This window comes from Adiantum capillus-veneris, chromosome 21 (assembly GCF_014529385.1).
Source record: "Adiantum capillus-veneris isolate H3 chromosome 21, ASM1452938v2, whole genome shotgun sequence".
NCBI lineage: Eukaryota > Viridiplantae > Streptophyta > Polypodiopsida > Polypodiales > Pteridaceae > Adiantum > Adiantum capillus-veneris.
Genome location: NC_140951.1, coordinates 96,042,816 through 96,058,517, shown reverse-complemented (window position 1 = coordinate 96,058,517; position 15,702 = coordinate 96,042,816). Strand labels below are relative to the sequence as shown.

The window sequence follows — 15,702 nt, the reverse complement described above, 5'->3', positions numbered from 1 at the left end:
GAAAACAACGCAGAGCTTGACCCTCCCTTCGCATCTGGGGAAACAAAACAGAGCGTTCACTCTGAGGTTTTGTCACTGCTCTGTGGACACAAGACCACTGACGCCACGAGAACTGATGGAAAGAAATAGCAAGAGGCCTCTCTCTCTCTCTCTCTCTCTCTCTCTCTCTCTCAAGCAGTGCCATAGTCTGCAAAAGCAGATGGATTGTTATGCAAAATGTAGGGAGTGTTTTGAGAACACTAGACACTTCTATGCCCTTGGGGCATCATTTTATAGCATTATATACAAGGCTATTATGTCTACACATTATACATAAGCACTTACACTTGATAGCCTTGTATGTGTCTATGCAGTAGCTTTTTCATCACTGTACACTCAGGTCAGTGCTCATGTGCACTTGCACTAGATAGCCATAGCCTTCTATGTGCTTATGTAATAGGTTTCCATCACTTAATTTAGTGAGCATGCCCATGTTGAGAAAAATAGCTAAACCATTCAAGCACACACAAAGCCACACTTAAGCATAAAAAGACTTGCAGTAATGAAAAGAGATTGCAATGCATACAACAGCACACCATTCCTCGACTGAGTCGTTGCAAAATGGACCAATAAATTGTGATGCGCGTCTTTTCTTGAAGACACAAACCAAACCTTAAAGTTGTGAACTAGCCATGATTGCATTGCACATCTCAAGGTTGACATAGATTGACATTCCAAAGAAAGAACTCAATCTAATCCCCATCTAACTCAACTGTGTGTCAAGCTTGTTTCCGAGATGTAGCCCTACCTGCTTATAACTAACCAGTTCTGGTCTCAACTCTGGTGAAAAATTTGCAATAAATTCATCAAAATGCGGTCTCCAACTAGCACCCATTTAGACAGAATTTACCAAAGCCTTCACAGCAAGGCAGGTCACTTGGTTGATTAGCTGCCAGACTCTTCCACATACACTTTAGTAATGGCTTGGGCTGACAAAGCCGGGATCTGTGCGTTGCACGTTATCAGCTACGACACTCTTAGAGCTTTCAAACTGAACAGACCAAAGAATTTATAGCCTTTCCTTGCTAGAGATGCATAGCTGAGAATGAGATCACTCAACATCGAGTATAGCATCATTACTGAAGTTGCGACTCCTTTCTGTCAGCCATTAAACCCCCCCAAAAAAAAAATGGCTGGAATACCTGCTTCTGAAATGTCCCATCATGCTAGCTATAGCCTCAGAAAGCCATGCACAACCTTCAATAGTTCAAAAAAATCCTTGGTCAGCTTGTCTACATACGCTCCTTTGATTCACCAGCACAAAATATGTTGAGCAGACGCATGTATGTATGTACCCACCTAGAGAAGTCCTGCACCAAGACATCTGTTCCATAGCTAGTCCCAATGGATATCCACTACTCGGCCTGATCCCCTGGCTGATGAAAGCAACCTGAAAGAACCTTTGCTCACTATCCCCATAAAGCTACTGGTACCCCCACCATCAATAGGCTTCTTGTGCTGGCTCATCCCAAGTATCCGGTGTGAATCCCTGTCATCTTCTCTCAGACTCTCTATTTGTCTAGGAATATCTTTTACTCCTTCCACTTGCTCTGTTTCTTTGGGCTGGGCTTTCCTCAGCTGTTCAATTTTGCTGCGGCAAAAGGGACAAACAGGTGCTGGTGAGCTCGGCACCGCAGGGTTGGGCTTATTGTGACAGCATAAAGCGAGCGTGCAGCCTGCACACATTTGGTGGCCACAATCGCGTACTTCGATCGTACATGTTTGTTCAAAACATATGCAGCACAACTCAATCTCTTCTTGATCATCCTGCCAAATGACAAAGCCAAGCATTAGCACCCTCTTCCAAGAGATTTTCTCTTTTCTAATCTAGCTAGGGTTTCAATTAGGACTATGTTTTCCTTTTTTGTAACACTTTATGATGACATATATCATTATCAATTGTACCTTATCTGGTCTCACTGTTTTTGTAGCAAGAAATGTTTCGAGTTTTTGCGTTTCAAGGCATTTCTTTTCATTTTATTTCAAAAATGCAAAAACGAAACAGATTGTGTTTCTAGATCAATCTGTTTCTAGATGTTATAGGAAACAAAATATTTAGGAGTCTAATAGGTAGATATTGTAGGTTAAACCCTAGCCATGGGGTTGCCCTCTTATCCTCTCTCACGAGACATACATACCTTACATGGCATGCCATCCATGATGCATCCGATCTCATTTAATGACCTTATGATGCACCTCCACTCTGAGCTTTCTCTCACAAGCCACATACACACTCATGCATCCTCTAGCTAGCGCTACCTCCACTTGTTGGCCTTCGGGCACAAACTGCTGGCGTGTCAAGCCACTGAAGAACGGAGCCAACTTGCAGATCCTAGCCGAGGGGCCTAAACCCTAGAAGCAATAGAAGAAGTTTTACCAACTTGTAAAGTCTTTCCAAGTGGACTATTTTTAACCACCAACTTATGGGACCCCGTCTGATGGGGCCCAAGTGACCTAAAGACATCAAAATAAAGCAAGAACTTTACAAAAAGAAAAACCTTACGTAAAATCTAATGATGTGGCAGCTGTATGGATGTTCCACGTTTTGCGCTAATTGACGACGTGGCAGCTGTACAGATTTCCGCAAATCGCGCTAGCAACTTTTGGGCGTCAGCTTTTGACCAAATGTTCTTAGAACTTGAAATTTTTCAAGTGAACTGCTTTTAGAGGCCAAGGGCCTTTAAATATGACCCATGGGCTCTCACTCCGGCAATCTACCCGCAAGAGATGCAAAGCAAAGCCATGGGAGTTGTACCTTGCTGATGCAATATAAAGAAATATTGAAAAGGGCGCCAAGGTGCGATGGAACTCCACCACTCCCCGTCTCGTGTGTCGTGTATCTCTTTCAGTTCAGTTGTTATTTGAAGTGCTTAAAGTTGTTCAATCTATTCTTTTCCGTTGGAATGTGGTGCCCGTCCCGTTATACCTTCTATCACTGCATACCTCACCCAGTGAGCCTTGCTTTGAGCTATATAAACCCTATGCATCACGTTCATTTTCACCTAATGCATTGCTACTCTATTTGCACACACATTGAGTCTCTTTATTTTTTTTTACTTTAGCGAACGGGGGGGGCCGGGCACTACTCTCGCAAGGTGAAGCTTTTGTCACTGATTTCAATCTCAATTAGAGACCTTAGACACCACCTTGGGGATGGTAAGCCCGTTCAATCTTTTAGAACTTGCATCCTTGTTAGTTTATCCAAGGGATCCCTGGCGAACCCCATTAGGGGCGCGACAGCGCCCAAGAGCCCCGTAGGGATCCAGATACTACGAGACTTGGTTGCCCTCACTCGCCAAATGCTTGATCACCCCGACGGGTTCTCGAGAGAAATTTCCATACCCAACTTGGGCGTCGGCTCGTAGGTGGAGTCCCGATCCGGCGACAATTAGAGTCTCCAACACTTCTCTTGCCCATTGAGGCAACCCATGCATCAGTATCATCAAGTCATTCGGGTTAGCACATAGTTTCATAACTTTTTGCTATTAAGGAGAATTTCGTCCTTTCCCCCCTTCTAGACGTCAGAGGGATCTGATTCATCTCCGATTCATCCAATCGGTCCGCTAGGTTAACAACCCAACATTTAATGCTCTTTGATACTGTGGTATTGCCTCACCAAGGAAAGCTGCTACAAGGTGGTGCCTTGCAACTGCTCCCCTCGAATGCGGATGCGGGCTAACCCAATGGGTCAACCTGATTCCGCGAGCCTTCCCACCAGGGAGGATAATGGTAAATTCACCATCACTTACAGCGACACCCATCGGGTCCTGAAGGTCCCGAATGGTATACAACAACCCGCCAAGACGGTCAACTCGAGCTCGGGTCACGGCCAGGCAGTTCAAAAGAATGTGGTCAATTGATTGCCCGCCCTCCAAGTCATTGCAAAGGGGGCATGCACTCCCCCTCAGTAAGACTTTATCCGCCAGTCTTAATCCTCCTACTCGGACGAGTAGTAGGAGGCGCTCGTCGTCACGCTTCATACTCAGAGATAAGTTACACCGAAAAAGGTACTTGCGTGTGATATTCATCCCACGGAGCTTATAGTTGGTTAGAGAGGCACAAACGGCTCTTGAGTCCCATTTATCCCATATAAGGTCCCTGGCCGTCTCCGCGGTCGCCGTTGGACAATGTCGACAGAACCACCTATCCGTCCTAGTTGTCCATGACCACCCCTTCCGAGACTTCAGGGTGGTCGCTACTAGGTCCCTAATAAGCGTGCTAACCGATCCGAACTTATCATAGGCACGCTTCCGTTGGGCACCGCAGAAGGCGACGATCGGCGAGACGTTCAGTTCGTGATGCAGGGTCGACGCTGCGACTGACGACGACTTTGCCGCTTTCCCCACCAACCACCTCATTCCTGTAGCAACGAGGCACTGGAGCGGCAACAATTGCTTTTGGTCGTGTGCCCCCATGATCTCTGCTCCGTAGGTAATCACGGGGTAAACGCAAGCTTTTAAAATGCTCAGCCTCGTCCATAGAGGGAGAGCACGGGAGGTGAGGACGTGCTTGGCTGCAAAGAGGCATCCCCGCCTCTTTGTCGTCCTATCTTGGATAATGGTCTCCAAGCTGAAATCAGAATTCGCAATGATCCCTAGGTATCTATAGCTTTCAGTCACCTCCACGCGTTCCCCATCTAACGTGAACGAACCATTCTTCTAGAGGTCCTCAAGGTCCCCGAAGAAGACAGTGGCCTGGCACTTGCTTATACCGAACTTCATGCCCCACGATTGAACTGTTGGGTTAAAGGCCTAAATAACCCCTTTTTGTACATTTTTATACTTTGTCCAGGTTCATATCGAACCTGGACACATTTTTTAAAAGTCACTTATAATAAAAGTGGGAAAACCCAAAACTCACTTATTGAGTTTTCCGAGCTCTCTCTCTCTCCCTCTTCTTCTGCTAGCGCTTCCTCTCCTGCTGCTCTTCGACTCCCCTCTTTGCACACACACTACACTTCCTCGCGTGCTCTTTCACTTACACACACCGCCGCGCGCTCATCAACTGGTATCAAAGCCCGATTAGGGTTTGCCCCCAAACCTGCAAACATTGAATTTCAACCAAGAAGGTCAACTTTATCGCGAGATTTTGCAATTTCGTCGCCAAAGGACTCGTCCCCGGACACCAGAGAGCTCCCGACAACCCAAATTGACCTAAAACAAGCTGAAATTAGGTCAAAAACAGGAAAGTACAGGTTATGACAGTGAAAATACAGGTTTTGCAAATGATGTATTAAGGTGTGGGAATACTTTTGCTAAGTCCCCGCTACCCGAAAACCTTGAAATTGCCGAAAAACAAGCCCTAACACAGGTGTTTTAAGCAAATTTCAGATTTACGCAGGTTTTTGCAAGTGTTTTTATGGTGCGATTACATTCGGGAAAGTGCAAATCGATGCAATCTACGCACATTTGACAAATTTTGTCGATGTATGACCATTTGTGGCTCAATTTCATGCAATTTTGATGCTACAAATTGGGGCTTTTACGCTTACATGCTTCTAAAGGCTATGTATTAGCCTTATGTATATCTTCTAAGGCTAAAAACAACTAAATTCATTGTTTTCGAGCACAAATTCGCTCGTTGAAATTTCCTACGCATAAATTTCAAAAATTGAATTTTGTGTCCAAATCATCCTATTTTGCCCCAAATTGCTCTTATGACCATTTGGAGCTGTAGTGCACATCTCTGTGAGGCTATACTCCGATTTTTGCACATTTTGCCCAAAAAATCAACGTATTATCCCTCTTATTTCGTGCAACTATGGCCTCATCTTCTTCGGATGTGAAGAACCTCTTCGAGATTAGGAAGTTTGATGGTACAGGTTTTGATCTTTGGAAAGATAGGATTCAGAGAATCCTATTTCTTAAGGATTGCGAAGGGGCACTTGAACAGGTGAAGCCACAGAATATGACAGATGAAGCATGGGTTAGCATGAACAGGAAAGCCATTACATACATTAACATGGCCATGACGGATGAGACCGTCATTGATGTGAAAGGTCTCACGACTGCTTTTGATGTGTGGGAGAAGTTAAAGGGAATGTATGAAAATACAACGCCTGTCAACCACGTGCACTTGATGCGAAAACTTGTTGGCATGCAACTAGATGAGTCCAAGTGCGCGGGAGAGCACTTGTCATTGTTCGCAAGTACTTTGTCGCAGTTACAAGATTCTGGCTTGCCCCCTTTTGATGATAAGCTGAAAGCCATCTTCTTGCTTATGACCTTACCTGAGTCATGGGAAACTTTGGTGGTTTCGTTGTCCAATAACCCCAATTCGACCTTTGATGGTGTTAGGGGTTCTATCTTGAATGAAGAAATCAGGAGGAAAGCAAGTGGAGAGGGAGGCAGCTCTGCCAACATGGTTAGAGGCAGGACAGAAAAGAAGAATGCTTATACACAAAGGAGTAAGAGTAAGAGTAAAGAAAGGGGAAATGCAAGCAAAGGCAAGGGTGATGTGACTTGCTATCAATGTGGCAGGAAATGTCACAAGAAACCCGATTGCAGGTACTATAAAGCTGAGTTAGAAAGAAAAAAGAATGGCGGAGACAAAAAGAAAGAGAAGAAGGAAGTCAAGGCAGATGCACAGGATAGCTCAAAGGACAAAGAGAAGGCCAATGTGGCTTCTAGTGTCGTGATTGAGGAGCTGTCAGATGTAGAGAACATCTTGTGTGCCACTTTGTCAGATGATGATGCTTATGACTTTGATGCCTCTCTAAATGTTCATTCACAGGACATGCAGATCACCAAGAGTGATCTTATTGATGCTTTATTGACTGTCAATGATGCATTGTCCCAGACTTGGATTGTTGATTCCGGTGCTTCATTTCATGTGACTCCTATCAAGGAGTGTTTCTCTACTTTTGATGCGAGCAAGCGTGGCCATGTATACCTTGGAAACAATCATGCATGTTCCATTGAGGGTATTGGCACTGTGCATCTCTCCATAGATGGCACAAATGAGCTTGTCTTGCATGATGTTCGATATGTGCCGGGAATCAAGAAGAGTCTGCTTTCTGTTGGTCAGATGGATATGCATGGTTACAGCATCTTGTTTGAGAGAGGGTCATGGAAAATGACCAAAGGCTCAAGGCTAATTGTAAAGGGCACAAAGAAAGGGACACTTTACTGCATGCATGGAAAGGCCGTGTTGGGCAAGTTTATTGCATTGGCTGAAATTAACTCTCACATGGAGTTGTGGCACAAGAGGCTTGGCCATATGAGCCAAAAGGGCCTTTCTAAGCTTTGTACTTTGAACAAGCTTGATGCTTAAGGCACAAAGCTTGACTTTTGTAATGAATGTCAATATGGCAAGCAAGTAAAGCGTTCTTATTACTCCAGTGTCTCGTAATCTTGTGTGCTTGATCTTGTACATTCTGATGTATGTAGCATGCCTACTAAGTCTATGGATGGTGCATGTTATTTTGTCTCCTTTGTTGATGATCATTCTAGGAAAATTTGGGTTTATTTGCTCAAGTCTAAGGATGAAGCCTTTGCTGCGTTTAAGAGATTTCATGCATTTGTGACCACCCAAACAAGTAGAAAGCTAAAATGCTTGCGTACAGACAATGGGGGAGAGTACACAAGTGCTGAATTTGACAAGTTTTGTGAAAATTTGGGCATTAAGAGAGAGCTTACTGTGCCATACAGCCCCTCTTCTAATGGTGTGGCTGAAAGATTCAATAGGACACTTTGTGAGAGGGTGAGATGCATGCTGTCCACAGCTAATCTCTCTCATGGATTTTGGGGAGAAGCTTTGAAAACTGCAGTGCATATATGAAATCGATCCCCTCACATGTCTTTGAAAGGTGACATCCCTGAAGAGGTTTGGTCTGGCAAGCCTGCTTCATATGATCACTTACGCATTTTTGGTTGCGAAGCTTTAGTGCATGTAAGACCGGAGTTGAGGAGTAAACTAGATGCGAAGTCCATTAAAGGCCTCTTCATGGGATATGGTGAAATGGGTTACCGGATTTGGTTACCTCAGCTCAAAAGGGTTGTATGCAGCCGAGATGTTGTTTTTAATGAGGCAAAGCTGCTTCAAAACAATTGTGCCTCAAAGCATGACCATAAAAGGGTGAAATTTCAGCATGACCAACCACCTGTTAGGCATATTTTTGACCCTCAGGATGCACCACAAATGGCTGAAAATGTAGATGATCCAGTGGTGTTTGAGCCAGATGATGTTGGACAGCAAATTGCGGCTCCTGAAGGGCATTTGCAGCCAAGAAACAATGCTGAAAATGATGTACAACAGCCCATTGTTGATGATTTTGTAGTGCCACCTGATGTAAACCCATTGCCGGATAATGTGGATCATTGGGTGAGGCGGTCTACTCGTCAAAGACGGCCTGTGAGTCGATATGACCCCTCTTTGCATTACATTATGTTGACAGATGAGGGAGAGCCTCTTACGTATAAAGAGGCAAAGACATGTGAGCACAGTGACAAGTGGGAGCTTGCCATGCAGGAAGAGATTAAAGCTTTGCATGCTAATCATACTTGGGATTTGGTTGAATTGCCCAAAGGAAGGAAGGCTATTCCTAACAAATGGGTGTATAAATCAAAACTGTTGATGCAAAACCCAAGTATAAGGCAAGGCTTGTGGCAAAGGGATATGTTCAAACCAAGGGCATAGACTTTCACGAAGTGTTCTCTGCTGTTGTGAAGATGACCACTTTGCGTGTATTGTTTGCCATTGTGGCTGCTCTTGATTTGGAAATGGACCAAATGGATGTACATACCGCTTTCTTGCATGGTGATGTGGAAGAAGAGCTTTACATGAAGCAACCCGAGGGTTTTGTTATCCTTGGCAAGGAACATTTGGTATGTATGCTCAATAGAAGCTTGTATGGATTGAAACAATCATGTAGACAGTGGTACAAGAAGTTTGATCGCTTCATGCTTAAACATGGTTACAAAAGAAGCCATGCAGACCATTGTTTGTATACCAAACGTGATGAGGATGGCAGCCCTATCATTCTTGTGCTCTATGTAGACGATATGTTGATAGCTGCAAAGAAAAGAAGACTATTGATGCTCTTAAAGGGCAGCTGAAATCTGCGTTTTCAATGAAAGACCTTGGGGCAGCTGAACATATACTTGGAGTGCGTGTTACACGGCAAAGAGACAAGCGCCTATTGTATTTGTTGCAAGAAAAGTACATTGAAAAGGTGCTGGACAGATTTAACATGGCTGAAGCAAAGCCTCTTGGTGTGCCATTACAGCCATATGTTAAAATTTCCAAGGATGATTGTCCCAAGTCAAAGGAAGAAGCCAATGACATGCAAAGTGTGCCTTATGCTTCAGCTTGTGGTTCACTTATGTATGCTATGGTTGCTACTAGGCCTGACATAGCCCATGTAGTGGGAGTTGTTAGCCGGTTTATGGCTAATCCACGCAGGTTACATTGGGATGCAGTGAAGTCCATTATGAGGTACTTGAAAGGGACTAAAAACAAATGCCTCTGCTATGGTAAAGGACCAATGGAGTTGAAGGGATTTTGTGACTCTGACATGGCTGGTGATGTGGATACACGGAAATCCACAAGTGGCTATGTATTTACTCTTGCGGGAGGTGCTGTTTCATGGTGTTCTAGATTGCAAATGATTGTTGCATTGTCTACTACAGAGGCTGAATATATTTTAGCCACTGAGGCTTCCAAAGAAGCTATTTGGTTAGCACGCCTATGCAGTGAGTTTGGCTTGCCTGCCAAAGCACCTATGCTTGGTTGTGATAGCCAGAGTGCTATATGTCTGGCAAAGAACACCATGTTTCATGCACGCACAAAGCATATTGATGTGCGGTATCACTTCATACGAGAAGTGCTTGAGGATGGCCTTATTACATTGGTTAAGGTCCATACATCACAAAATCCAACCGATGCTCTCACTAAGTGCTTACCCAAAGCACATCATCATCTATGCACAGAGATGGTGGGAGTCACGTAGCTTAAAGGTGCCATTTATGCCTTTAAGTGGGAGGTTGTTGGGTTAAAGGCCTAAATAACCCCTTTTTGTACATTTTTATACTTTGTCCAGGTTCAATATGAACCTGGACACAATTTTTAAAGGTCACTTATAATAAAAGTGGGAAAACCCAAAACTCGCTTATTGAGTTTTCCCAAAAACGTGAGCTCTCTCTCTCTCCCTCTTCTTCTGCTAGCGCTTCCTCTCCTGCTGCTCTTCGCCTCCCCTCTCTGCACACACACTGCACTTCCTCGCGTGCTCTTTCACTTGCACACACCGCCGCGTGCTCATCATGAGCCCACATCATAAGTCGATCCAGTGCAGTCTGGAGCTTAGCCGGGGAGTCCGCCAACAGGACAGGTCATCGACGAAGAGTAAACCTTGGATTTTCTGCTTCAATCCGGGAATGTCCACTCCGAAATCTGCTGCCTCATTTATAACATCATTGATTAAGTTGACTCTTAGATTAGCATCATTATGTTTAACATCCATGAATGTTACTAGCAAACATCCACCCTAACCCTAACCTCTACATGTGGCATCAGAGCCTCGCAATGGCTAATCATCATTTCTTAGACTAATTAGTATCCTAGACATTTTATCCCTATGCTAGATCAATTGATTTTTCTCTTGTCATGCCAAGGGCAAAGCCCGGTAGTCAAGGACCAGGCCCAAGGGGCTATTTAAACGGAGGTTGGGAGGATCATTCCTAGGCAGTCCCACCCAGGGCTTTACATTGGTATCAGAGCTCTATTTTGGGCATAAGGCGTAGAGAGCCACACTTTTTTCGCATGCATGCACAACAAGGCCGTGTGCAGTGATTCCAGCTAGGCGGGGAAGACAAATGGGGGAAGGACCATGTGCAGGGCCTCTAGTGCCGAGGAGGCGGACAAAGTCGAGGTGCACAGAAACAGACGGGCTCAGGCTCGTTAGGGTCGCAAGGAAGCATGCAGTGTTTTTCGAAACAGGGCCGAGCCTTGGTTTGCAGCAGAGGGACCTATGCGTCCGGCATTCTCCCTCACGCAGATCTATTGCCGCCCGCCATGCTATTTTTCCCCTCATTTTCCACTTGGGGGGGGACCGCCCACAGTCAAAAGGGAGGCCACTCTTAAAAGGCCTTAAGGGGCACCCCCCCCCCCCCCCTCTTCCCCCCCTTCATGGGATTGAAACACAACAAGGGATAGTTGGCAAGGCCAATATTGTAGCCGCCAAGAGCACCATGAGCTACAAAAAATTTCTGAGTTGCAGAATTTTTCCTGCTATTAAATCTTTTACCGGTTTTCATGCAAGTTGAAGGGAAAAACCTTGAAGGTAATCCTCTATCGGCAAATATTGCAAGAGTGCAATAAAGTGTATGAGATCCAACCTCCTCGACACGAATAAAGCAGCCTGGTGGTGGAGAAGCAAGGCTTTATCAAACTCAAGGTAAACGTGAAAGCTTGTCCCCAGTGGAGCACGGCTCAAAGGGTGTTTATTGCTTGATTGTCAATACGACAGATCAGACACACAAGCCAATGCTTGGCGAGGCAAGTCAACGCAAGCAATTAAAAGGTACGCAGTAACTTTTGATCTTGTTGACACATTTTTTTTAAGAATACGATCAACAGTCATGGTATCCACCAAACGTGTGCGCTACCATAGGCAAAAAAAAAAAGTTATTATTTAAGCATTAACAACCACCAAGGAGTGGTGTGACAACAACCGTCAAGCAAAGCTTGATTTTGTGAACCGCTCTTGATACAAAGCGTGGCTTCTGCCAAGAAGTAACAATGGGCAAGTTCAAAATTTGCTACAAAGGCAAGGCCTTTTGCTAGTTTTGATCATGCATGCCAAGGTCTGGCTCCTAGAAGATATGGCTGCAAGGCTTGTCTCGACCTCTAGTGTTGATCAAGAAGCTAAAACAAGATTTTGTTGGCCAATATCTTTTTGATGGGAAAGTATATCTTTCAAGAGCACGGCTCCACGCATGGGATACATCATCATTTCTCGTAGCTGCACGATTCGGCAAGGCCGATTCTCTATGAAATTTCGACAAGGTCAATTCTTTTCTGCTTTGACATATCTATGTCAAAAGGACCACTTGTCAGCTACAAGCACTGAGGATACATTCTCTCATCTTTTTGATGAACTTGTGCGAAGCAAGGCTTCTCTTAGGACATCTTGCATAGAAGTTTCCAAATTTTGGAATATGCTATCAGCATACAAACTTGGAGAAACTTGCCAAGATGTCTGCAGATTTTCAAATCACGACGGCATATATGATATATGCGCTAACTCACTCAAGCAATACATATGGCTATGAGCCGGATTCGAGCAAATTACCAGACACCTGGCCACAAGTTGGGTGACAAGGTTAATACATTTCAAGTTATGGTTGTTTTTTATTTTGGAAAAGATTTCTCTGCTTTGCAAAGCAAAGTGCTTGCTCAGACTCCATAAGAAGCAGTTGTACAAAGCAAAGTGCTTTGTCCGACTTCATGTGAACCACAGCTTCTATTATGTACCACAGTCTTCTCGATTGATTTCAGATCAACACTACTGGCACATATCTTTGGCACTACGTGGATATAACCTTCAAGTTTACGCAATGCCGCACTGTCATGTATCTATGCCATTGTGATTGTGCAAGGCACGTATACTAGAAGCTCACATGGTTGAGACTGTCATTAAAGCCAATGGCTTATTATTCTATTTTTTTCATGTATTCATGGCATACTAGTATGATGGACGTACGACACCCATCATTGCATACGCTTCCGCTATAGCACTAGCGACTCTATCAAGGCCGAGCTCAGTTATTGATGTTTTAATACGCTTCTAGGATAAGCTAACACACAGCCATTGTTTGCACATAGATATACGCAAGGGGCATACAACACATTAGAATAAGGGGTCTTCCTCAGCCCAGCATTCTCTCTCTCTCTCTCTCTCTCTCTCTCTCTCTCTCTCTCTCTCTCTCTCTCTCTCTCTCTCTATGCGGACAAGGTGAAACTCGGTGTGATTTTATTGAAATCTTTCTATGTCAATACGGTAACAAGAAGGGCTATGAGCCAACAGAAGGGGCTACGAGCCATCTATTACCACCTACTTTGGCATGGCTAAGAGCCATCTGTTTGTAATCCATCAATGATTGCTTTCAAGATCGAACAAATCTGTTCAATCGAGTACCCATTGATTTTCATGGCCAAGCAAGCATCTTGCCATTACTAATTTATTGGTGTTATTTTAGCGCTACACACTTTGAGTGTGAAACTCAAGTTGGGTTTTTGAACGTCTTGAACTCGTAAGGGCTTATCTCTACCAAGGTGTATAGATGAAGCCAGCATTTCAGACCACATGACTGTTCACAAAAAACCACGATTATGGATTTTTGGGTGTGAAAAAGATCTAGTTGTGAATACGACTCCCAACTTCAGTAGAGCTCCTATTAGCACTAAGAGTGCCTATATGAGTACAGTTTTGGGGTACGATCCGGTTCGTGATTACTAAATCGCTTAGTAAGAGTGGATGATTTATTCTTGGAACCTATTTTCAAGTAAAGAAGTTCACCGACTGCCAAGGGGTAGTGTCATACCACGGGCAAACCCAAGAGGGGTCACGAACACAGGCCAAGGGCTAGCTGCTAGTTGAGCAGTTTTCTTACAAGGTCTAACCAAGTTGTTTGATAATGTTGATTATAACCAAAGGGTTTGGATTGCAAAGGCAACACCCAAGGTTACATGTGCAATACTACTTGCATTTCACTAATTTTCAATTAGTGTTCCTAGGCTTTTGCAGGCGGGAAATTTGGGCAAGTGCTCTTTCATTACGGATTAGTGAACACTAGTTCAACCTTCAAGTACGCATCTACTTGGTTTTGTTTCTTTTTTGTTTTCTTTTTCCACGTCGGATGTACAAACTATGTTATCATCCATTTTTGCTCTTAAGAGAACTGACAAGGTCATGTAAAAGCCAAGCCATTTGGGTTGTACTGTCCAAAATAAGTTTCTGCATTATGCAGTTAAAGACCCACTTGTAGGGTTTATTTGGCACATGTTGTCACATGGGATGCAACATAGTCTAGGAACTCAAGGAGTTCGGTTTAGCCAGTGTGGAGCAAGGCTAATGAGGGTCCCTCTCATTCCCGTCGTAGAGTGTTTGCAGTTACCTCCACGCACAAGTACATCTTGTAATTAAAGGATGTTCTTCTTTCAAGCATCCTTACATGAGACATATTTTGCATGTGGAGAATATGAGTCTCAGGATTGACACTGGCGCCCACTATTTCAAGTATGTGTCACGACAAAGTCCCTAGGTGCTGGTCAAATCTGGTTTTTAGACCATTTTTCAGCATTACACGCCAGAAATTGTCGGATACTTAGAATGACTTGTTAAGGTACAAGTGCAACTAAACAATATTACAGATGGTTGTTTATGCATATAGCAAGGCTATGAGTTGTTAATGAAAAAGTTTCATTGTTTGTACCTCGAAGTGATTACTATTTCACCTTCTGTAATGGTTCAAACATTTCAGAAGGCTTGCAAATGATTGCAGTTGGAAGTATTTAGTTTCTTTTTGGAACTATTCACATTCCTCTTTAATGTGTGCTAGGAGCATCACATTCGGCATAAGTATTAGCAAGGATAATCATGAATATACAGGTTCGGATCTGTTTTTTGCTAAATGCATGCAAACTAGGTGTTATGGACCCTAGTGTTTGGCAAAGACTGATTTGGAGCGGCATGCATATTCATCAAATCGGTTGCTTATGAAGCATTTTGCACTCTATGTGCAGTATCTCTATGAGATTACTTTGGGGTCTACATATCACCAATAGAGGTCATGGCTCGGTTTGGGTGCATGTGGATTTTTCCAGTTAACCTAGATGATTAATCAAGACATTGTTGTTTGCTGAGCAATGTTATATGCTCTTGTGATCCTCGTTTACCAGTCATCTGAGAAGACTGTCTATATATCGTGGGAGAAACACACCTCAATACTATCAGTATCCAAGGGGATAGGCAAATTACAAAGTGTAATTTTGTGCTAAGGGATATGCAAAATGCGTACATTAGCACCAAGCAATCCAATTAACAAGCATTTATTGCTCTCCTTGGAGTTTGCTTACCATAAGTTAAAGCATGTTTGCGACTAGGTTTAATCTTTTCATGTATAAGTCAGATTCTCAACCTTGAACACTAGCTATGGTGGGGTTGTTTACTGATGAAATTTGAGAACAAGTCAAGGACTTAAACTTGGCTGACGAGTTATGTCATCAAGTTACCTTCATGGAAAGTGAACAGAGGTACTCTTTCGGATATATCTTTGTTGTGATAACTCGTTTAGCATGCTCATGTGCGTTCTAAATGGAGTCTACACACTATGATTGGATAGGAACCAGTAACACAAGATGGTTGCAAATGGACAACAAGGTGGAAAATCAAGATGTTACTCTTGGTTTCATTGAACCTCCTACTGAACCGTGTTCCGGTCAAGCAAATAGATGGATCCATGAAAGATGCCCCTGTGGAAAACATTAGTGTATCATCACTCTTGTTTTCGAGGACGAAAACGCTTCTCCAAGGGGGGAGTAATGTCATGCCAAGGGCAAAGCCCAGTGGTCAAGGACCAGGCCCAAGGGGCCCGCTACAAGTGTGGATAGGGAATGAGGCCCAAGGGGCTATTTAAAGGGAGGTTGGGAGGATCATTCCCTAGG

The 15,702-nt window shown here is 43.8% G+C and overlaps 1 protein-coding gene across 2 annotated transcripts in view; it reads right to left on the bottom strand.

Annotated features, from left to right (window-relative positions):
- Positions 1–593: 593 nt before the first annotated feature.
- LOC147431392 (putative E3 ubiquitin-protein ligase XBAT31) overlaps positions 594–15,702 on the bottom strand; it is a 30,653-nt gene continuing 15,544 nt past the window's right edge. Inside the window, exons 8-9 of one of the 2 annotated variants that reach the window (XM_086494013.1) lie at positions 1,339–1,806; positions 594–1,236 (exon numbers count right to left, since the gene is read on the bottom strand). In XM_086494013.1, the coding sequence (XP_086350139.1) occupies positions 1,375–1,806 (432 nt within the window). In that variant the 3' untranslated portion in view covers positions 594–1,236; positions 1,339–1,374. Of the gene's footprint in view, positions 1,807–15,702 lie in introns of both variants that reach the window. The other variant, XM_086494012.1, reaches the window with a different exon arrangement.